Source organism: Leuresthes tenuis, unplaced genomic scaffold (genome assembly GCF_036924035.1).
Source record: "Leuresthes tenuis unplaced genomic scaffold, fLeuTen1.0.hap1 SCAF_1, whole genome shotgun sequence".
Classification (NCBI taxonomy): Eukaryota; Metazoa; Chordata; class Actinopteri; order Atheriniformes; family Atherinopsidae; genus Leuresthes; species Leuresthes tenuis.
Window position 1 is genome coordinate 12901359 of NW_027325355.1, and position 22753 is coordinate 12924111.

At 38.9% G+C, this 22753-nt stretch overlaps 1 protein-coding gene across 2 annotated transcripts in view; it reads right to left on the reverse strand.

Annotated features, from left to right (window-relative positions):
* Nucleotides 1–22753, reverse strand: part of dmd (dystrophin) — a 226826-nt gene that overhangs the window by 91298 nt on the left and 112775 nt on the right. Inside the window, exons 33-46 of one of the 2 annotated variants that reach the window (XM_072368727.1) lie at nt 20850–20999; nt 17784–17945; nt 15953–16063; nt 14874–15047; nt 14632–14787; nt 14370–14540; nt 12997–13176; nt 12709–12831; nt 12018–12188; nt 11459–11581; nt 11231–11365; nt 10786–10938; nt 7940–8110; nt 1788–1910 (exon numbers count right to left, since the gene is read on the reverse strand). In XM_072368727.1, coding sequence (XP_072224828.1) covers nt 1788–1910; nt 7940–8110; nt 10786–10938; nt 11231–11365; nt 11459–11581; nt 12018–12188; nt 12709–12831; nt 12997–13176; nt 14370–14540; nt 14632–14787; nt 14874–15047; nt 15953–16063; nt 17784–17945; nt 20850–20999 — 2103 coding nt within the window. Of the gene's footprint in view, nt 1–1787; nt 1911–5778; nt 6128–7939; nt 8111–10785; nt 10939–11230; nt 11366–11458; nt 11582–12017; nt 12189–12708; nt 12832–12996; nt 13177–14369; nt 14541–14631; nt 14788–14873; nt 15048–15952; nt 16064–17783; nt 17946–20849; nt 21000–22753 lie in introns of those variants that run through there. The other variant, XM_072369462.1, reaches the window with a different exon arrangement.

The following is a 22753-nucleotide window of genomic DNA, read 5'->3' on the forward strand; positions in this document are numbered from 1 at the left end:
GAGAACAACACAACAGTATAATCACAGGTGACTACCCCTGTGTCTTACTTTACAACAAGTTCAACAGTTTGACTTTGAGATGCATAAAGTGATATATGAGTATCCTTTAAAAGTCACAAATGTTTCCTATGATTTTTTTTTTTCATTGTATGTAGTCATCATAAAACTATGTGTCTTAATGAAATGAAACTGGGGAAATGAATTGAAAGACTGCTTTGCATGGTTTCTACCAATACTGGCTAAATATAGTTGTGCTCACTTGACACACAGAAGAGGTTCTATAACCTACATCCTGGAGAGGAGCTGGACATAATTCCATTCCATTCTGTTCTTGACCTGGGTAAGAAGTGGTGGGTGGGTGCAAGCCTGTTTGGGCATTGAAACACTGGAGTTATCCCTGGTGGATGAGAGGGGCGGTATGGTGACTTCAGGTGAGGGAAAACCTGTTGTTATTTGCTCTAACAACAGAGGAATACTGGAAAGTGCACCACCCTTCAAGCATAAGTGTGTCCATAAGTGCACCTGACACCAGAACACCTTTGGCCACAGACTCACGTTTGATTTAGTACAGCATCACACCTGTGACCATATATCTCGGACACTTGAGTTAAGAGAGGAGCTGAGCTGTTAACTGACCACCACCTTGTGGATCGGCTGGCAGAGGAGAACGCTGGACCGATCCCAAGTGTCTAGTAAGGGTATGCTGGAAATCTTTGCAAATACCTCTAGTCCAGGAGATGCTTCTACCACAAGGATGTGTTCCAACTACAGGGAGATCCCACTTCTCAGTTTCCCTGGGAAACTCTGTGCCATGGTATTGGAGAGAAGTGTCTGACAAATAGCTGAACCTAAGTTACAGGAAGTTTTGTAGTCTACAGTTTGTAGACTTGGAGAGGGTTTATGACCCGCAGGAGAATGGTATACTGGGCCTCTTTTTTACAGACTATTCAGTTGAAACCCAAGTGAGAGCCTGGTTCTCGTTGCAGGCAGTAAGTTAGAATCATTTGGCGCAGGTTGGAGCTCCCCAGGGCTGCCCTTTTTAACTGATTCTGTTCTGCCAAGGGCTGAAGGGTTTCGAGTTTCTTCAGTTTAGGATTGCACCTTTGCTTTTTGCAGAAGATGTGGCCCTGTTAGTTTCTTGAGCGGTGACATCTAGCAGGCACTGGGGCGGTTCGCAGCAAAGTGCTAAGCTGCTGGGATAAAAATGAGCATCTCAATATCTAAGATCTTCAGTCAGAAAAGTATAGATTGCCCACTCCAGGTTTTGGGTTTATTCAGGGGAGTTTATGTATCTCAGGGTCTTGTTTACAAGTGGGGTTAAAAAGGAGTGACTAACAAGAGGATTGATGCAGTGATGCAGATATTATACTGGTCTGTGAGGGTAAAGGGATGACTTGCAAGGCTAAGCATTCAATTAATGTTCCAATTCCTCACCTATGGCCATGAGCTGTGGGCAGTGATCAAACGATTGATATTACAAATACAAAATCAGCAGAAATGAGCTTCTACTGGGATGTTGGGATCACACTAGGGAATAGGGTGAAGAGCTCGGTAATCCAGGAGAGGCTCAGACTACAGTCGTTGCTCCTCCACATCAAAAGAAACAGTTGACAAGGAGGGGAGCGGGAGGTATGGATCTCTACTTAGACTTTTGCCCCCCGTGACCCTGACTCAGATGAGCGGCCAAATATGGATAAATGTGTGGTGCGAGCAAATAAACACCAAAAGGTTCATGTACAAACAAGAAAACTGTCTTTCAGAAGAAAACTGTCTAAAGCAGGGCTGACCTTCAGGCAGTGTTCTTGCTGAGGCAAGTTATAATATGCAGCAGGCCAATATTCGGGAGAGTTCAGCTTGAAGTCCGTCTCTGACACCGACCGAAGCAATTCCTGCAGCTCTTTTAGGTACTCCTGGTTTGGCACGCACGCACACACAAAAGAAGGTCCGCATTCACAATACACGCAGCACAGAGGAAGATCAGAAAAAGACAGAAATGTTAAGTCTCACAAATATAGAAACGTGTTACATGTTGCTTGGTATAGTCTAAACAACCAACGTAGAACAGCAAATCACACCAATCTTGGACCTCAGTAGGTTTATGTTAAAACCCATGAGAGAAAATTTTAAAGATGTTTAAAAAATTTATTTCTTTTGGAAGTATATCATAATATTCAAACATTCCAATCACTTATAGAAGATCATTTTTGGATGCTGTGTTCTTAAGTTTGATCAATGAGGTCCTAGATTGCTTTAACCATGTCAAAGATGTCATACTGTAAGTGTCTCTTCAAAAATGTCCTATTGTATTTCATGATCACGTTCCAAGATTTTTCCAAATCGCTTGCAATTTTTTTGTTGATAAAATCCCATATTTTGTGCTATTGAAATGGAGAGCAACAAAAGAATTGAACATTTCCGACATTTCCCATGACCATGAGATACAGTAGTTTCTCACCACAGTGCAGAGATACTGGGATTATCATTTGTTGCTCGTGTTCAGTTCACCCGATTATCGTTGCTTCTGTCACTGGATAACTGCCCAGATAAAATTACCCCTGGTGACCCCAAATAAAATACTCATATTACCATATTGGCATCCTAACAGAAAGTAATGATTTCTACTGGACTCAGGTCTGTAAAAGGAATGGTATTGAGTCGACTGAGCAGACTCAATACCAGTCTCTTAACATCGTGTGACTGCTCTGTTTAATCAATAAATTACCACAACTGAAGTAAAAAACTAACAGTATCTGCACAATTTCACAAATAGATGTAACACAAATCACAAATAGATGTAACATTAATGTGGATATTTCCATACAACATGATTTATATCTAATAAAGAAGTTTTTTTTAATTAATTTTCATAAACAATCTATTTAAAGAAATATCCCATGTAGTCTCAAAGCACATGTCAAGATAACTCTGATAACCTCATTGTGACTTCATCAGTCATTTTTCTTCGGCATAATTAAGAGCCACAGAGACACTATACATAATACTGACATTGATGTAGAAAAAAAGGTAATTTCCCTTTTTTTGTACAATGTTATTGTCAAATGTGTATTTATCTATTCAAGTGAAAGAAAGCACTGAACAAGAGCTTGAACACCCCAGTTTCTCTGGCTACTATTAGCACTGCGTTTGCTAAAGATAAGGAGCTTCGACACACTGGGTTTCTATTGGAAAAAATACTGTGCATTTCTGTTATTTTCAGATATTATTAAGGTTTATGCAAATATTTACAAAAGATCAAAATATAAAAGTCTGAAGCAAAGACTTTGTTTCAGGCCTGCAATCTTTGTACAGGTTCAAGTGAAAATAACATTTATCGAAATCTCATGTTAAACATCCAATGTGATAATCGGAAAACTATTTCTATTGCACACACTATGCTGCAGATGGATATTTTCTCTTCATCAGTACTTTTAAATGTTGCTAATGCCTGTTAAGAAGTGGGAAACTTTATGTTGAATATACATGACATCAGCAGCAAAATCTATTGGATCATAGGCAGCCGATTTGTTACAATTCAAAATACATTTCAAATCATCAGGCAAGTACATTTAGCTACAATATGTTATTATTACATGCCATTGCCTTCGTTAGATCTGATTTTGATCTCATACATCTTTGAGTTTAAATTCTTATGATTGTTGATGATTTTGAAGTTTATCTTTTACCATTTTTTCATATTTTTACTGATTTCATATCTATGAAAGTGATTTGTGTGTGTTTATATTTACTTTTGAATATCAACTTCTGATCAAGCTGCTCGATGTCTTAGCCAAAACTCCCACAAAAAAGAGAGATTTTAATTTTGAAGAGCTAATCTGCCAGGAGAAATTAAGTTTAATCAAAACTAAACAAACACTTTCTCCACTTCTGGTGCCCTCCAAACGTAAGATATCTTTGGTATTCAAATAAGTTTATTTATTATGCTCTTTAACTTCAGCTTTGCAACAAAATAGATGGACAGTTCGTCTAACTGTGAGAGCTGAACCCTGACAGTTGCTTTGACCGCCCCTTACAATGCATTTTCACACAAGGCAAGCACTGCAGATTTTTATGACAATCTCTAAAAATTAGGGTCGTCATTGAAAGGTAGGTACCTACGGCGCCCCCTAGGGGATACGGAAAAAAACCCAATGGGTTAAAAAAAAAAAAAGAAAAGAAAAAAGGAACGCACTTTTGCGAGATCTCGCAAAAGTTTCTATGGAAAAGTCCGCCTTTTTTGTTTTTCTTCACCCATCATTTTTTTCCCCCTGTGTACCCTAGGGGGTTCCGTAGTAAGCAGTCATTGAAAGCAATCTCATCATAGCTGGAAAGCAAATGGAAAAAAAACCTTCTTAATCTTTATATCAACATGTGAAAATGTCTACTCCAGCGAACTTCAACATGACTGTAGAAATAGTTTAGAATTGATAAGAGCCAAGGTTGCTTAGTGATGATTCAGAAAAGTGTAGCCTAGTGTGACAGATACACACATTATCAATTCTTTATTGAATCACATTCATAGGTTCAAAAGACTAAAATAACACCAGTAAACACTATACATGGACAAACGTGGCAACATATTTCTTTTTTTTTTATTTACAGCCTTTTGAACATCGTGTGCATGTTTGTGGTTTCTCTGTGTGTTTTCTAGGCGTTGAACAAGAGCAGAGCGGATGTTGATGATGAGAGGGAAAGGTTGAAAGTAACAGGCTGAGTCTCAGGTGTGACATTCTATTACTAAATGCAGTTAACAATGACAACAGAAACACAACCTGTTATTTTGGGGGAAAATTAGATTTTACTCTTAACTCTCAAGAAAATTTTGCAAAACTTTTGAAGTCACAATTAGTTTAAGAGTGACTCTACTGTGGTTCCTGTCAGCTGAGAGATAATCTCCCAGCATGTTAAACTAAACGAGGGTTGGGATGCTCCACTCTCATCATCTGGTCAACTTTACTCCTTCTTTTGAAAACTTGGACTGAATACACATCGATGCCTCACTACTTTTAGTGAAAACCACTGTAGATCATAGACAGCAACAATTGAAAAACAATTGAAAGAAACTCAGGCACTGGGCTCTGTTTTAGTGATGTAGTGTTTTTCAACAGGGAAGCTCTACGCTGATCAAATTGCATTTTCTTACAGTAATACTTTTTTAACCTCATTTGGGTGACTTATCAGTCTACTACACTTTGACTACATTTGAGCCAAAGCTTCCCAGCTTAAGCCACTATTGTTTAACTAATAAACAACAGTTGTCTACTATCAGAAATTGATGCCGACCTTCGAAGGAAATTCTCAAAAGTGCAACTAATTGCAATTTAAAACTTCCCTTGTAACATCCTACAAAGTAACTGCAGAATGTTAGTGCATGAATTACTGCAAATCCAAATATAATGTGTGCACTATTACGCAGAAAAACACTGACACTTGCTTCCAAGAGAGGCAATGAGGTGACCGTTATAGCTATATTGAACTCTAGTAGCTACACCATCTTGGAAAATATGAACTGAAGTGCACCCATCTCCTTTTACAATTTTTTGGAGTAACGCACCTGAATTTAGTGGCCTTGGTTGTACCGAGATGAAGCAGAGCACTTCTGAGGACATAGCACTTCTGAGGACACAGCACTAATTTTCACTGATTTTGTGCTTTGTGTGCCTCAAGAAGCGCATTAGTAAATCTCCCAATGCAGATGTGTATTGATCCAAGTACTGTAAAACAGTTTATACCATGTAGTGTTAAAGTGCATGTGGTGGATGGATGTGACAAAATACATACATCTTCAGTGACTGGACGATCAGGGAACTGCCAGGAACGTGATTGATTAGTGGAGGGAGTGGGGCATGCATGACACAAAGCCAGACAGAGCATCCATTGAGATTTGGACATGTTAATGTGCTTTAAATGTACACACAAGACATATAAATAAGAATGTGGCAAAGAAAAACGACAACAAAAAAGCTGTCTTGATTTAGTTTTTAGGTGGAAGAAACTTTTTAGCCATTTTAAAGTAAAGCTTTTTTTAACTCAGGGTGTACAATATGATCAAATTGTAGATTTTAGGTGAGACTATCATTTTTGAAAATATCTCAATTACCAAAGCTATGGATGAGGTATTGATATAGGGCATCTTATTCTCCTGTTCTATACAGCTCTATTGTCTGTTGTTAAAAAAATATATTATAAACAAATCAGTGAGCCACATTGCTGTAAACACTGAAATGTACCTTCGCTACATGCACAAACCTAGGGCTGGGCGATATGGGAAAAAGTCATATCACGATATATTTTTTTTATATGAGTCGATATCGATATATATCGGGTCCATAACTTTTAGCATCCACTTGAACCCTTTATTTTCCACTGAGCTTATTGGTAGCATATCTTCTGCAATACAATAAGCTACTGAATTTGTAACATCACGGTGTCTCTTAGATTTATTGTCATACGGCATGGCGCTGGATAAAGCAGACTCTATGGTCTTCAGGCATTGTTATTGGGGGAAGATTAGCACTTGTTCCGGGCTGTGTTTGTAAAAGTCTGCATTCTCTGTGCTCAAACGGCTGGCGCTGCTTCAGGAGATGAAAAAGATTAGCGGTATTCCCTGTCTTTGTTGGAACATGTGCTCGACATAGATCGCAGTGCACACTGCTCTGTTTTGTGTCGGACTCAAAAAAAATAAAATACCTCCACACCACCGAACTTTTCGGGCCCTTCTTATCAACAATGTCATCAACAGGGTCATCCCTTACGCCTTGGACTGTGTCTTCCGTCGTTTCTTCCGAGGGATCAGTCATTTTCGTTATTTTTCATTATTATTTGATTATTTTTCATTTTCGGCTGCAGCAGCACAAACAAACAAACATGCCATGACTAGCTGCTGGCACGGTCCTATTCCAGCCACGTGATTGGTTCAGCGCGGCTCAACTCTCGTCGTCATTGGCTATACGTGTTGTCTGTCAAAAGATGGACGAATGTAATCTATCGAAAAGTATATTGACCATGTTTCGGAAAAGTCAGCTATCGTTATCGTTTTATCGCCCAGCCCTACACAAGAAGCTGTAGTTTATTTTCAACTTATTCTTACATTCATCACCATCACTGTTTTATTTACTTTTGATAAAGTAAAAAATAGAGGTCAGTTGTACGAAAGTGCTATGATTTTTAATTGAGATAACATATATGTAAGACGTTTTCTAAATATTTCAATTGAAAAAAAAAAGGATTGGAGCCGAGGACTTCCCTGTGGGTGAGAAATCAAAAAGTTGTAAAATCTTTCTATCTTTCCGTGGATTTTAAAGACAGTGAGAAAATGAGGAAAATCACAAGCCTTTTTACGTGTGGCGTAATGCAAAAAAAGCCTTCCTGAGGTTGTGTGATTCCAGTGTAATTCGCTAAGTTTTATGAAATCTACTTTTTTTCATTGATGCAGAGACTTAGAAAGAAAAAAAAACCTTTATTCAGTTATATGTCTGAATCACATGACAGGTAATCAGAGCCATTTCTGGCAACACATTTATAGAACAGCACAACAGTTATTTGATTATGTTCTCTGTTTTCACACTTTTTTCAAAAAGTCCTTTCGAACTAAAATGGGGTTATAGACTCTAGTTGGCCGATAATTATTATCCACTACTATTATTGTCATTATTTGAAGTCAGATTATTAGTTTTTGTGTATTTGAGATACTATTGTTAATTGTATATAAGATATTATGACGATACTACAGCTACATATTTGAAACAGAATTCGTGAGTAGCAAGGTCCTACAGCTTTTCAGGATCATTTCATGCCATTAGTGAAAAAATTGTTAGGTATGAACACACTGCCTTTGAAAATTTTATAGTTAGTTAGTAGTAAAAGTTAGTATTATGAACCTGTCTAAAAAGTACTTTCTGTTAGTACTGTAGATATAGAAGTGATGCCTACTGGAACTCACACATTGTCTTTTGAAGGGTATGAACTTGCCCTCCACCTCAACCCAGCGCTTGTTGAGCTGGAATTGGCGGGGTTCCACTAGATTGGTGGCTCCAGCCTTCGAGAGCTGATTGGCTAAGCCCTGCACCTCCTTAAGCTCCTCCTTCTTCTTGTCGAACTCTGAGCCAATTTCCTATTGGACAAAATCAACCGGGAAGGTCACCTGCAATTGGCTGGGACCCGAGTGGGTTAATGACATTCAGATTTGTGAATGTGCTTGAAAACACACATCCGCACACAAACACCTGCTTACACAGGGACAACGATGACATAATTCAAAGCAAAAAAAAATCATCTCCTGACTGTCACACACTCGAACAAAAATTCAACACATTAATCCAAGGAACAGGATATAATTTTTTTCTGTGTAAAACATAAACATACACAAAAAATGTATGTTGTATATCCAGACTGTATGACGCTCCCTGACAATCCACTTAAAATAGGAATACGGCGCTGTACTTATGAGGCACATAATGCCTTAAGACTTTATTTACACAAAGGAGGAGTACAGTCACTGATTTATACAGAGAGGTAAGTGCTGTGTGTGAACTGAGAAGTTGAAATGAGAGTCTCAAAAGAAGCAGGGGACTGGAAAGGCCAAGAATAAGCTAGATGATCCAGGTAGATATACGGACATTGTGAAATCTCAGTTGTGGCAATGACAGGCGAGTCTGAGGTAAGTGGGTGACACCGCTGCTTAGCGAAATGTCATAGTGATCATCTGAAAGTGAAAAACACATACAAAGTCAGAGGGGGTGGCAGAAAAACAGATGAGGCCTGAACCTTTGCTTAAATATTTCCTAAATTAGATTCTTCCTAATTTATTTCTACAGTTCTAAGCTATGTACCATTAAAAGTCCAATTCATGTATCAATTCATCCATGAAAGGGGAAACTCTTTTAACTGACATGTATGAATATGAAGTAAGCCTGTGAAATACTGAATACCTCAACAACAGTTTATTGACTAAATGTCATATTCTCTCTCTATATATATATATATCTATATGAATGTATATTAATGAAAATTCTTATGAGATCATGGAAGAGTTAAAAAGGTTTCTTTTAAAAAGTTCATTTCATGGAATTTTTCAGCGAGTTTTATTTTTTCAAAATAAAATATCTTAATTAACCACCAACTTGCGAGTCAGTTCAGAAATTGACAGGCAGTATTTAGCAGTACTAGATTACACAATAATAGCGTCTCTGCTTGCATTTCTTGGAAAACTGCAATTAAGAAAAATCAACTGCAGGATTGGCCATATACGAAGCCCGTAAGGGTACACTAAAGGGAAAAAAATTCATATTGGTTTCTGGTGCGCACAAGAAAGTATGTCGTGCTCATGAGAAACTGATTCCCATGGAGTTGGTCAGATGTTTGCAGCTGTTCCTGAATGAAAGTAGTAAGTGTCTTTTGGAGATAATATGATGGTGACGCCGGGCAAGCAAAGCTGCAATATCTTTTTTAGTGAGTCCAAGGTTAAAATACAGCTCAATTAAGTCACGTATTGTCATTTCTACGTAGCTGACTGACATGAATGGAAAGGTCTTCTGTGCGGAAAGGGCAATCCAAGGGAATCAGTCAGTGGGGCTAAATGGCACTGTAAAGAATCGAATTACTGGCTAAATTAGAATAAGGCTGAGTTATTAAGTTCATGTATACACCTTAGTCTGACAAAAAATTGGACCGGATCAGGTTCCTCGCAGTCGGATTAAGACCCTGAAATAACTCAGTTTATAGTCACACTAAACGTGCATGTATACAGTTAATTGGACTGGGAATTGGACTTTGCATTCTGCACATGCTCGGGACTTTTTCCTGGGATCGTGACCCGGAAGTCGAAGGAGACGATATTACTGTTGTTGTCGCCGCTGCCGGAAAGAGACAAACAACGCCGTTGTGCATCGCGTTTGTGCCATAACCGTGCTCGTCACAAACGAAATATAGAGGCTTCATCTTGCTCTTCATTCGCCATCTTTCTCGAAGCTTGTTGTTGTTGTTGGTGAGGTCAACAGGAAGTGGCTCTATTACTGCTAGTTGAAATGGGGACAGCGCTACCTATCGTACCGGGGTATGACATGCTTTGTGCCAATGATTCGATTTATTCATCGCCATGTATACTTGGATAATTGCCCTTGCCCAAATAAGGAGCTTAGTCCAACTACAGCTATAATCAAATTAATCTCCTCATGTAGACCCACTGTGTTTCTCATGAGCATGACATACTTCCTCGTGAGCACCAGATACTTTCTTGTGCGCAGAAGAAACCATTATACTTTTTTCCCTTTAGTGTCCCCTTACGGACATAGATAATTTGTGTAAAATCTTATTTAAATAAATAATCATATTGCTGTCTCAAGGGAAAACTTTGAAGTCTTTCTTTGGAAGAAAAAAAAACAGATGAAAGCATCTAATTCAGTCAAAATCCTGTCGTTAATGATATAAATGTATAGTTATGCTTTTGAGGAACAGCTATTTGGAAATAAACATAATTTATCTTTATCGTTTATCTTTATCTGCCATTTATCTATAAGCTGCAGATGGGGGAGAAAGGAGCAATGCAAAGGAACAAAACATTTCTCAACACCATTAATATGTGCATGAAAAGCAGAGCATGAAATACAAACGACTGAAAAAAAATGTAACAGAAGTCATGAGTTTAAGAGGTAGGTTTTAATAAAGTAAAAAAGAAACTTGGTCACGGTGTGAAACATGATGGAGAAAATGAGAGAATGATAGAAAAATGTTGTCTATCACATGAGGTATGTCTCTGTGAAGTGTGTGTGTTTCTGTGTGTGCTTTCACCTTCACTCTCTCTCCTTCGGGGGGATCAGGCAGTTGGTCCACGCTGCGCTGAATATCATCCAACCAGGACAACAGATCATGTGACCTCCTTTTGTACTGGTACCACTGTGGCGCGATGGCCAATGCCTTTCTGTTCCTCTGCATACGAAGATCCTACACACACACACACACAGAGTTCTACACACAGGAGAGTCTAGGACATGTCACAGCTTTTTCTTTTTTCCATCAGTGATTGTCCTGCTAACTTTCACGTTCCTGTTGTTAAACATCAAATCGATTAAAGTGCATTTGCTTTGACTGAATTAAAGCACAAATACAAGGTATCTTTATGCAAAACCTTAGAGGAAAAAAGACCAAAAATCGAAGGTTATTTCTTTCCTCCTACAATACGTGTCTTAACATCTTATGCCACAGCTCTGTTTGTTTCATTCTGTTAATGCCTTACCTTAACAGTGTTGTACTTGCTGTTGAGCTGGTTGTGTTTAAGTCGGATCTGCTCTCGCTTATCTGGATCTGGTACTCTCTTTTGTAGATTCTCTCCTTTCAACAGTAAATCCTTCACTGCATCTTCCTCACAATTCTACACGCACACACACACACATATAATTGTTGGGAAGCGTACACAAAATAAATCGAAACAGCTTGAGTGCTCCTTTGTGCGAAAGGGAGAAACCTTGTTTTCCTGGAAGTCCTCTTCCTTCAGATTTTCTCCCTGTTTCGCTTCTTCCTCCAAGAGCTCCAACCAGACCTGCGCTTGACTGTGGTATTGCTCCAGCTCGCTGGCTGATGCTGCCGTCTGTCAGAAACACAGTAAGTTTAAAACATAATTGGCATACAATTTCCTAGTCCTATTAGTAGAATTAAAGCAAATTAAATGAGTCTGATATGAGTGACTAGTCTTTTCAAAGCTGACATAAAAAGCCCATTTGAAACAGTTTTCAAGGCAAATATAAATGGTCATTTATGTACCATCTTCTGTAGGTTTTGCAAAGCGTTTCCCACTCACCCATTATTGCAGGCACTCATACAGCACTTCCTATCAAATATATGCAGTCTACATATAGTATGCAGTGTCAGTGTCTTTCCCAAAGACACTTTGACATATGGATGCACTGGGGATCGAACAGCTGACCTTCCTTTTGGAAAGTGACCACTCTGCCAACTTCAGACTTTACATTAAGACTACCAAACAAGTATTTATAAATAACAGTACTATTACAAATATTGACTACCAGTCCAGAGGCGATGCGTTCGGCGATGCTGTCAAATCTCTGGTTGAGCTGCTCCACTTTCGGTCCCACCTGGGCTTGACAGTTCTCTCCCCTGGTTGACATGAGCTCCTGAGCCAAAGCTCTAACCTCCTCCATTTTGTCTTTGGTCAGCTCCAGCTCTGCACGCAACACCTGCCGGAAAAAAAGAGAAGGGGGTCATATATAGGGATGGGAATCGAGAACTGGCTCCTAGTAGTTAATCTGATTGCCTAATGATCCTAAGTGAGCTCAACATGGCGTCGGGGGAAGGAGATGTCACTCTTGCCTGCATTCAAAACTTCAGAGCCCTGTTGTAATAATGCCAGTGACATACTGTATGAATAATTTCCATCTGATATTAACATTTAGTTGACGATGACTGCAAGAGTGAGGCAGAGTTATTTATATAGAGTTATATATTGTACTATATTTGTACTATATATAACTGGATAAGAATCGATAAGAGAACCAATAAGGAACCAAATCGATAAGCTATATCGATAATGGAACCGGAATTGCTAAATTCTTAACAATTCCCATCCCTAGTCATATGTATATACCTTTCTAAAAAAAGGTAACTACTTGTTAACTACATCTCTTTTTGTCCTATTTGTCTTAACAAAATGGAAATGAATGGCATACAAAAGAAGAAGATAGTCTGTAAAGAAAAAACCTTCAGCACAGCATCATTGGGTCCCTGACTGTCAATGTCATCCATCTTTTTCTCTGCTCCGTGGATCCATCCATTCACTTCCTCTATCTCGCCATCTAACTTCTGCATCTGTTGCTGGTAGTCCTAAGAGAAAGAAAGTCATTGCGAATTGTGACTTCTCTGGTCTTCTAAACAGTTACACCTTTGTTTTAAGTGTTATCTTTTCTTTAAGCTTTTAGAAATGATTTTAGCACTATTAAGAAAAACAACTCCAGACATGTTAATACTGATTTAAATTGTCTTTCTTACCAGCAGCAGATTGAGCCATTCCTCTGCTCTGGATGTGACCGCGATCCAATTGCATCGTAACAGGCTGATCTTGTCATCCACCAGGCCCACGTGGCCCCGCAGCACAGCCTTGAGGGAATCTCCAAGCTCCACCACTGCTTGTAGCTGTGGGTGACGTCGCTCTATCTCCCCGTGGATGGACTAATGGGACGAGACAGGGATAATATAAGATGAGATAAGATAAGACAGTCCTTTATTTGTTCCACAGTGGGGAAGCAAGGACAGTAAGATAGAAAAAATTTGGCAAGTACATAATTTTATGCTTGTGAATGAGCAAAGATTGTGCTGTATTGGTTATAGAGAAATAAAAAATAAGATACCATGTGATATTATGTGCGTGTACTCGTACTCAGTATTCATTAAAGTGTTCCTATACTACAGAACCAATACCAGTGTGACAGGAGCTTATGTTATGTTTTATATTACTAAAATGCACAAAGTGCAGTTGGTTTGAATATGCCAAAAGAAAAGAAAATGTGTTTAATTGTAAGAACTGTAATGGCCTTGATTAGTCCTCATATCGGTACTGGGTATCTGCAAGTACTAAAAGGTAAGTACTTTGTGGTAATGTGGTATCGTTGCATCCTTAGAAATTATATTGCTGTAGTAAAAAAAAATATTCAAGAAATGCTATTGTTATAGATGCATAACCAAATGAAACAAAATAAAAGTAAGCTAATAAACATACAGATAGTTAAAGTGTGGCGGAAAGACGTGTGGTAGAAATCTTCAGAGATTATCATTAGTGGGTTTATTTGTTTTTGAAGCTTGGTCACAACTTATTTGCTAAATAATTTATTTGCTGGACACGTAACACAGATGAACTCCCTCAGTTGACAACGTGGACAGAAAGTCAAAGTAAACGGTTCAATATCCAGAAAGAAGAGACACTCCTTCTCAATGAAAGGTCCACGTTTACGCCATTCGTTGTTAACACGCACTGTAATCCCTGCCTTCTTCACTGTTACCTCTCTATCTGCAGTCTCTGCCTGACCATATAGTCTGAAAGTTGAGTGAAGAGATTTTAGAGTTGTTTCTGGAGCCACATCTCAGAAAAAAATCCCTTCCTCTTCAACTCATCAGAATTTGGATATCTTATTGTCTGTATTACTTAGGCTTAATGGTATATAAATAGTTCCAGCAGTACAGCATCAAAGCTATCGTGGAAAAACGTCTTATAAGTCTGTGTTTTCAAAGCAAAAAGCTCATTACAAAATCTAAAGAAGATGCAAAGAGATGTCCACAGTAAAAATCTCTATTTGCCCTCATACATTTAAACACCTAAACCCCAGACGGCCACCTGCTTCGGTCTCAATACAATAGCAGTGTTGTACCTGTGCCCATGCAACCTCAGCCTCCAGGTCGCTGGGCATGCCTTCCACAGCAGAGCGCTTGGTCAGCTCAGCATCAGTTGCAGCGAGCCACTCCGTCAGCCCATTCAGCTCCTTGCGCAACTTCCTCGACAATTTCAGACTTTTCTCCAGCTCCACTTTACTTTCCGTCACCTGCAGACATCTCACATTAATATGATAAAACACCTTTATATAAAAGACTTCAGTCTTGCACGATCATGTGTGTTTGTTTGTGTTTGCTAACCTGCGCTCCAAGCTGGTTATAAAGCAGCTTCAGGGCAGTAACTCTGTCATCTAGATCTTTAGGTTGCTCAGTCTGCTGCCTTTGGACAACCTGTCTCCCTGTTTTAATCACGCCCTCTACCTCCCCTTTCACTTCACTCAACACCTTGTACAGCTTCTGTTAGACATAAAGAAAAAAAGCAGCTCCTTGAAGCAGAATCTCTCAATCAATTCAGCGATCTTGCCTGCAATGCAGTTACCCACCATGCACTGCTCTAGTTGCGACTGCACCACATCTTGCTCCACGCTGCGGATGTCCAGCAACCCCACGTGACTTTTGACCCCAGCCAGCACGCGCTCGCACTCGGCCAGCTGAGAATCAAAGTTGGCTGGCTTCTGGAAGAGACGGAACTTTGTCCACACGTCTGTCAGCATTTTCTAGGAAATGGGAACACATGTCAGATAAATGGGTGCGCACATTTCTTAAAGAAGAAAGAGGCAAAGAGCGTTACTCTAGTCTGAAATCACATTACGACAAAGCTCAGCACAAATACAGTACATACAAACTGAACCAGTGCTTGCAGTTGTCCCTTCACATAAACTCCTTATGAGTTTAGGTTGTGTTTTGCTCATTTGTGTTTTGCAACATTAGTTAGCTTCACTCAAAACTCAACTCAACTCAAACTTTATTTATAAAGCACATTTAAAAACAACCGGGGTTAGCCAACGTGCTGTATGTATATTATTAAGTGCATAATATACATATAATACATATAGACCAATAACATTAACAAGATATTACAAGAAAGATTTAAAATGATGATTAAACTTGGTTAAAAGCCAGGGAGAAAAAGTGTGTTCTAAGGGATGATTTAAAAACCTCAAATGATCCTGCAGATCTGATGTGCCAGGATGACTTATTCCAGAGCTTTGGGGCAGCCGCCACAAAGGCTCGGTCACCTTTGGCTTTTAGTTTTGTTGCAGGGTTGACCAGTAGCAGCTGATTGGAGGATCTCAGTGTTCTGGCTCGGCTGGGCCATTAAGAGCTTTAAAAACTAACTTAAAATTTATTCTAAAAGCAACCGGGAGCCAGTTCAGCGATGCAAGAACAGGGGATGTGTGGTCCAGGCCAAAATAAAGTGAGTTACAGTGATCCAGTTAATCACTGCTTTTTAATAAAAGCATGGATTAGAGTCTCCAGAGCTCTTGGTGGCAGGTATCCTCTTACATTCGATAAAATCCTATTTATGTCATGTTTTATCATCAAAACTATTCTTCTTTGTTTATTCAAGTTAGTTAGATTTACCCTCACTTATGAGTAAAGTGAGTATCTGAGTGTATACCTGAGTTAAGTCCACTTGTGTGATTATACTCTGTGAGGGCTCTTTGTCCTCGTTCCTCTTCTTCATCTCCATTAGGGTCGCTTCATGGCCGCTCAGCTCCGTCTGGATTTTCTGTAAGACACACGTTTACTTTTACATTAGTCCTGAATGCACCAGTAACACTCAAATTATTGCTCTTATAACAACTTTAATTCAGTGATAAAGCAAAGAGACGACGGAATTCTTGAAATGTTGTGAACTGAACATGGCGTGTCTGTAAATAAAAGTAAAACCCATTTCAGTTTCAATGGATCGCTGACGTTCTTTACCCTTCTGACCACAAGGGGGTAGGATGTATCAAGGATAGACAAAAGGCAGCTTTAACCTAACTATATCCTGCCTTACCTCTTTTAAAGGCCTTGCAATCAAAGCTGCTCATCCACAGCACTGATCTTATCATTCTCCCCTCTGCTCTTGTATATCTTGTGGATAAGCAAGAGATAGAGAAACATCTACCTTGAACACACACTCATACACACACACACACACACAGGTGCCCTATGTCACATTGCCATCTATCCCTTCATCATAGCAAGTCAATTGTATCGTGATATATAGTCTGGTCTGTCTTAAGGATGTACGTGTGTGAGAGAAAAAAGGCACAGGGAGGTATGTAGAAGAAGATTTTAGAGAAAGAAACAACTGGGCAGGGTCAGTTCCACACATATGTGTGTGTGTGTAGTTTTACTCAAGTTGAAAAACTGTAATTAGTGACTGCAATTTAAATTTTAATTTATGTGCAAATCTGATTGAGAGTCTGGCAGTAAAATCTGAGCAGTGCTAGGCTCTGTCTGATTAAGCTGGTTCTTGGCACTTGTGCCTCTGAAGTTTATGTTAGGGATGGGAATTATTAAGAATTTAGCAATTCCGGTTCCATTATCGATATCGCTTATCGATTCGGTTCCTTGTCGATTCTCTTATCGATTCTCGTCACGTTATATAGTACAAATATAGTACAAATGGCTTTGGTTGCAGAAACTCTTTAATTTCAAGTATGCACCAACATTTCATCTATTTTCGCCTCTTTCATTTGACTTTTCCCTGCCTTGATGAAAGGGGCAGCTACGGAAATTATTCATACAGTATGTCGCTATCTCTCTCGCTACAGTATCTCTCTTTCTCATACGAAACAGACCAACTTGGGGGACCTGTTAGCTTAACTGATTGAGCAGGCGTCCAACAATACAGAGGCTACAACTCTTTGGTGCAGCCATGCCCAGATTGCCAGTCCAGCCACTTTCGAAAAAAGATCCACTGGTGCTGAAAAAAATTATTTAAAAAAAAAACCCCAAAACATACCAACTTGAACTCTGATCTCTGATCTTATCAACTAAAGAACATGGTTTATTCAGTAGAGGAAAAATCTACAGCTACAGATGTGCACACATCCATCCTGGTTTTGAAAACTAAGAGCTGACGAGAAGAAAATCTGGGGGATAAACATATGGAGAAAGGATACTCTCATAAGATCAAAGGGGATATTTAATTTTCTGCTGTATAAAAGTTTAAAAATAGTGTATGTTGAACCTTGAACATTCCAAAAAAAATGTGACCTGAAAGATAGATTACAAGGGTGCTGTATGACTGTGTGAATGAATGGGACTTCCATTGTAAAAGTGCTTTGAATGGTCATCTGGACTACAAAAGAGACTGTTTACCATTGGACCATGGCAAAAAAAATTCAGTTTCAGGAAGAACACGAGGCATATAACAGATTGTGGACCCAATCTTCAAAAGTGTCAAATGATGATGTGTAAGTGAACAGCGAGAGAAAATCTTATACTCGGGCTACCTGAGCCTCCTGTGGTATCTGCTGGGCATCTATGTTATCGGCCAGGTATGCGGTGAGATGGCGGTCCGTGTTGGCCAATGACTCCTGGATTTTTCTGAGCGTCTTGTCATTCTCTTGGGCCCACTGTAAACTCTTCTCCAGTTCCTTCTGCTTCAGCGCCGCCTGCGGGAAACGAGAGACACGTCGCACATTGTGAACACACGGCAAAGCCGCACATAATAAAGCAAACAGCTTTCTCGAAAGACATAGTGAAGATGTTTTCACTCATTCTTACATTCAGTTTTCCAACTCGTGCAAATAAATGAATCAAACATGCATGATATACCGAAATATTTAAACAAATTGCACCTCTAAAGCGCAGAACAGCGCACACTAACACAGTAGACGACTACGCTTCAGCACAAACGTACGATTATACACAAGAATAAACTCCATACGAATAACTTGCCACTGACTGACACTATCCCTGTGATCCTACCCGCTTATAGGCTGGACTCCGGGTTTTGTCTCTCATCTTGTCCCTGTGCGAGCCACCACATCAAAGCCACCTTTGTCAATAAAAATACCAATAGCCGAGGATTTCCCAACCCCTGTTGTCAGTGATTAAAGTAAACGGCAACGTTCCTTTCGCTCTTGTCCCTGGTGACTGGCTGTCTACCAGATTAGCTTCTGAACAGACTAATTACATCATACGGGAATCTGTGTGAGTGTGTGTGTGCATGAGAACTGAGTGTGTGTATGTGGTTACAAGTGAGCATGCTAATCTCAGACAGAAGGATAATGCCTCTAAGTATAGCCTTGAGCCCCTTGAGCCAAACACAATGTTCTTCTGATGTTAGTGATTGATTTACACTCCTATGTGCAAGTTCATACATTCCATGTGTCTCAGTTTATGATACCTAATAAGAAGCAGGGGCTCCTAACACACACATACACGTGTATTTAAAGATGGTGTTTAAGGCATTTAAGGCAGTGATTGTAAGCAAGCAATCTGATTGGTCAAGAAGAAATTCAGAACGTGCTCAAATCAGCATGCCACTAGGCCTGACTCATCACCTAAAATATTAGTGCTGAAATTCCAAGACCGCTGAACATTAACGTCCGAGTTCACTCATCTGGGACTAGAAAAAGCTTTCTGTTGCTAGGTCGTTACTAAGGGTCGGATTATTTGCTGCAGTGGTAAACTACATTCAGTTACACATAGGACTCTACTGGCGCCACTGATTGTGTTTCATTTATTAGTCAAACCCCATGTGTTTCCATGGCACCCTCGCAAAAAAAATTAAAAATTTGAGAGCAAACTGTCCATCAACATGGATACGTGTTGGCATTAGTTGTATAATCGCAATATTACCCTCGAGTGTGTGATTTAATGTCATTTGAGCAAGCGCCTCGGTCCTGACCGCATCAACATCATGCTCAAATGAGGTTAAAGCGCACCCTCAAGGGTAATATTGCTTAAATGAAAGCAGGGACTGTGTTGTTTTAACTGTCTTGTGTTGAAAGTGCCATAGGTAAATAAATGCAACACGATCTGTTATTCTTTGAAGCTATTCAAAAATTGGAATCAAAAACATATGATGTAAGGATATTTTGAGGACAACATGCAAGATATGTGTTCTTTGCATCGTGGGCCTATCGACACTTATGCTTTAAGTGGATAAAGTGGGACATTTGTGATGAAATTGCAAAATAGGTCCTTGGCAGTCCATAAAGGGGAAGTTCGTTTTTTTTTTTTAAACCTAGACCTTATTTCTGGCATAAAATATGTTCATCTACTCACCGAGAAGAGTTTGGTGAAAGTCAGCCTCCTAAGGACACCATTTAGATCACTCGAGATCCGCGTATATCCATATAACGGGAGTGAACAGGGCATAGACAATACAGCCTTACTGGTTTAAATGGGTTTGTTGTTGATGTAATTTTGTCAGTGTAAAAGTTTTCAATTAATGCATTTTTTAAATTAAAAATATAGAATTATTCTATTGGTTTTTTTTGTATAATGTGGTTGTATGTATTATTGTATGTATATATTGTATGTATAGAATTGAGCCACAGTTCAATGAAGTAGCCTTTGATATGCCTTTGCATAAGTTCTGTCCTTTAAGTTAAATACCTCCAACTAGTAGACACACAAACACGCAGAGAAAAGGCCAGTGGATCCGTTTTGTTAAATTTTTTTACAATTCTAACTTTTTAACAAATGTTATTCATAAAAATATTTATTTCAGTCTAATTCTTACTTCACCAGTATTATATAATTCACCAAACAACATTATACGTAATTAATAAGCATTTATAACTTGTACAAATACATTGCAGTTCATAAAAATAATAATAATAAAAAAAGGCTGCAGTATCGCGATAATACCCGGAACCGTGATACTTTGTCGGGTATAGTATCGTGGTTACTTATTTTGGGTTCACAACATTTGTGAACTCACACAATTCTATTTGGCATAAAAAACTTCATAGAGTGAACAACAATTATGAACATTTAATGCCATATAAAAACAAGGCTTAGAATTGTTTTGTTTTGACAATTGAAAGTTACACAATTTCTTTCACAGTGTTAATTAATAAATCAATAGGCCTACATATTGCAAAATTTATTTAGCAAATAATGAGTCTAATTTACTATTACTCAGCTTATTTAATAACACAATGCATTCAAACATTTTGCAATGTATGTTTTAATCTTAAAATCTTAAGAAAAAGAAGCCATCTGAAGACATAAAAGTATTATTTCCCTTGAGATTAGTGCAGTACTCTGCTCTGAAAAAGGCTGCACAACTGCACCAAAACCTACCAGAGGCCAAAAAAAGAATGACATGTACGTTCCATAGAGAATGAACGGGGAGAAATAAGATTGACGGTGTTGAAGTCCGGTGTGGGAGGGATGGAATACAATACGGACATATTTTGTAGGCCAAAAAATATGACGTGGCGGGCCGTTTCTGGCCTGTGGGCCATAGTTTGGGGACCATTGCGGGTTTTGAGGCACCAAGATTCATGATAAAGCTACTCCGTTTGAATTCTGAAATGTATAGATTTAGATTCTCTTACCCTTGCCATCAATTCGTCCCATCGGGTGTTGAACGCTTCCAGTTTTTGCTGAATTAGTTCATCCAGAACTCCTCCATCCATCAGTGTCTGGGCCAGCTCCCGAATCTGGTTTCTGTTGTCATCTGGGTGTTGCAAAAGAACCTTTAGGCTCTGCATACATAAACACGAACAGGAAAAAAAAATCTTGTTTATCTGGTTTCAACTGTCTAAAACATAGTGTTCCAGAAATTCAGAAATATTTTTTCATTTGCAGCTGTGCTTTAAACAAGCCACTCTTTTCTCTTTTTTTTTCTTTTTGTAATTTCATTGTCGTGAAATTGACATTTAACATGCTAACTGTAAGTGTGTTTTGTAGCTCTTAAGCTTTTTGTACTTTCTCTGAGAGCAGTCTCCCATTGAGCTGAGCTCATTGTCTAAAATAAAGTAAAAAGATAGACTTTCTTCTTTTTTGGAAATGGCTTTATAACACATTCATAATGGATGGGACAGTAACAATTGCTTTTCTAAGATAATTGCTGTTGTACAGTATTGGCATTCACATAGATGAATGCTCCTGAACAGCAAACCTGCCAAAACTTCTGTTATTATAGAGGTGGTCATAAATGGAATGAGAGGAGTGCCACAAAAAAAGAATAAACCTGGAAAAGAGTAAGTTTATAACCCACTACCTTAACCCAACCTTGGGGTTGGAGTTGAATCATATACCTGCATCAGTAAGGAGAATAAGTACTTCCAGACAAAACAGGAAAGACTGTGAAGAGCATCATGTTTGATTTCTCAAAAGGGATTTAACATAATTCAGCCTGCACTTTTATGTGAGAAGGTAACTGAGAGGTTGTGCATCACAGTGGGTTGTCAGTAGCACAGTAGCACCACACAGGATTTTATTCTTTTTTTATATCTTTGTCTTGTAGACCTTGGATTTCCAGTACAACTTGGACTCTTTTCATCTGTAAAAATGTTCATGTGACCAACCGCTTGTATGGTTTTTCAGTGCTGGACCGTACAGTACAAGAAACTGTTTTACTTCCTTTGTGGCAACAATGATCTCTTCTTAAATGTATCTATCACAAACAAGACCATTATCATATATCACAATATTTTTTTTTATATCAGTCAATATCAATATATATCACGATATGAAACAAATCCATATTTTGGGAATTTTAAATATTCCTTGTTACTCTTAATTGAGATTTGAAGATATCAGAAGGTTCATTTTTAACTAAATATGTATTTTCTTGAACATGACATGTGACACTGTTTCAGATAAATACAGAGCAAGTATTTTGAATTAAAATCCTATATCTGACCCGTGAACTATTCAAAAAAAGTTTGCATTCTGCGTGCCCAAAGGGTGGCGCTGCTTCAGGTGATGAAAAAGATTAGCGGTATTCCCTGGATTTGTCAGAACAAACATGCCACAACTATCTGCTGGCATGGCTCCATTGCAGCCACGTGATTGGTTCAGGGCGGCACAACTCTCATTGTCATTGGCTATTCATATTGTTTGTCAAAAGATGGACGAATGTAATCTATCGAAAAGTATATCGACCAGGTTTCCTCTATCGAGGAAAAGTTATTTCTCGATTGCTATCATTATCGTTTAATCGCCCAACCCTAGCATAACCCTAACCGCAACCCAGCTCAGGAAAAGTTGTAAATGGCGGAGGACTACAATTAACTGGGAACTCAGCTAGACAAAGACTGGACTGGAAATGCAAAAGTGTTTTCCGACAAGGAGGGACCAGACAAACTGTTCTCTGAGAATACTAAGGTGCTTTAACGTTTGCAGCAAAATGTTACATGTCTTGTATAAGCAAACAACATCTATTTTCAATAGGTTTCAATAGGTTTCAGTAGGCTTCTTCTGCTCTGCTGCAATTAGCACAAGTGCAGGACAT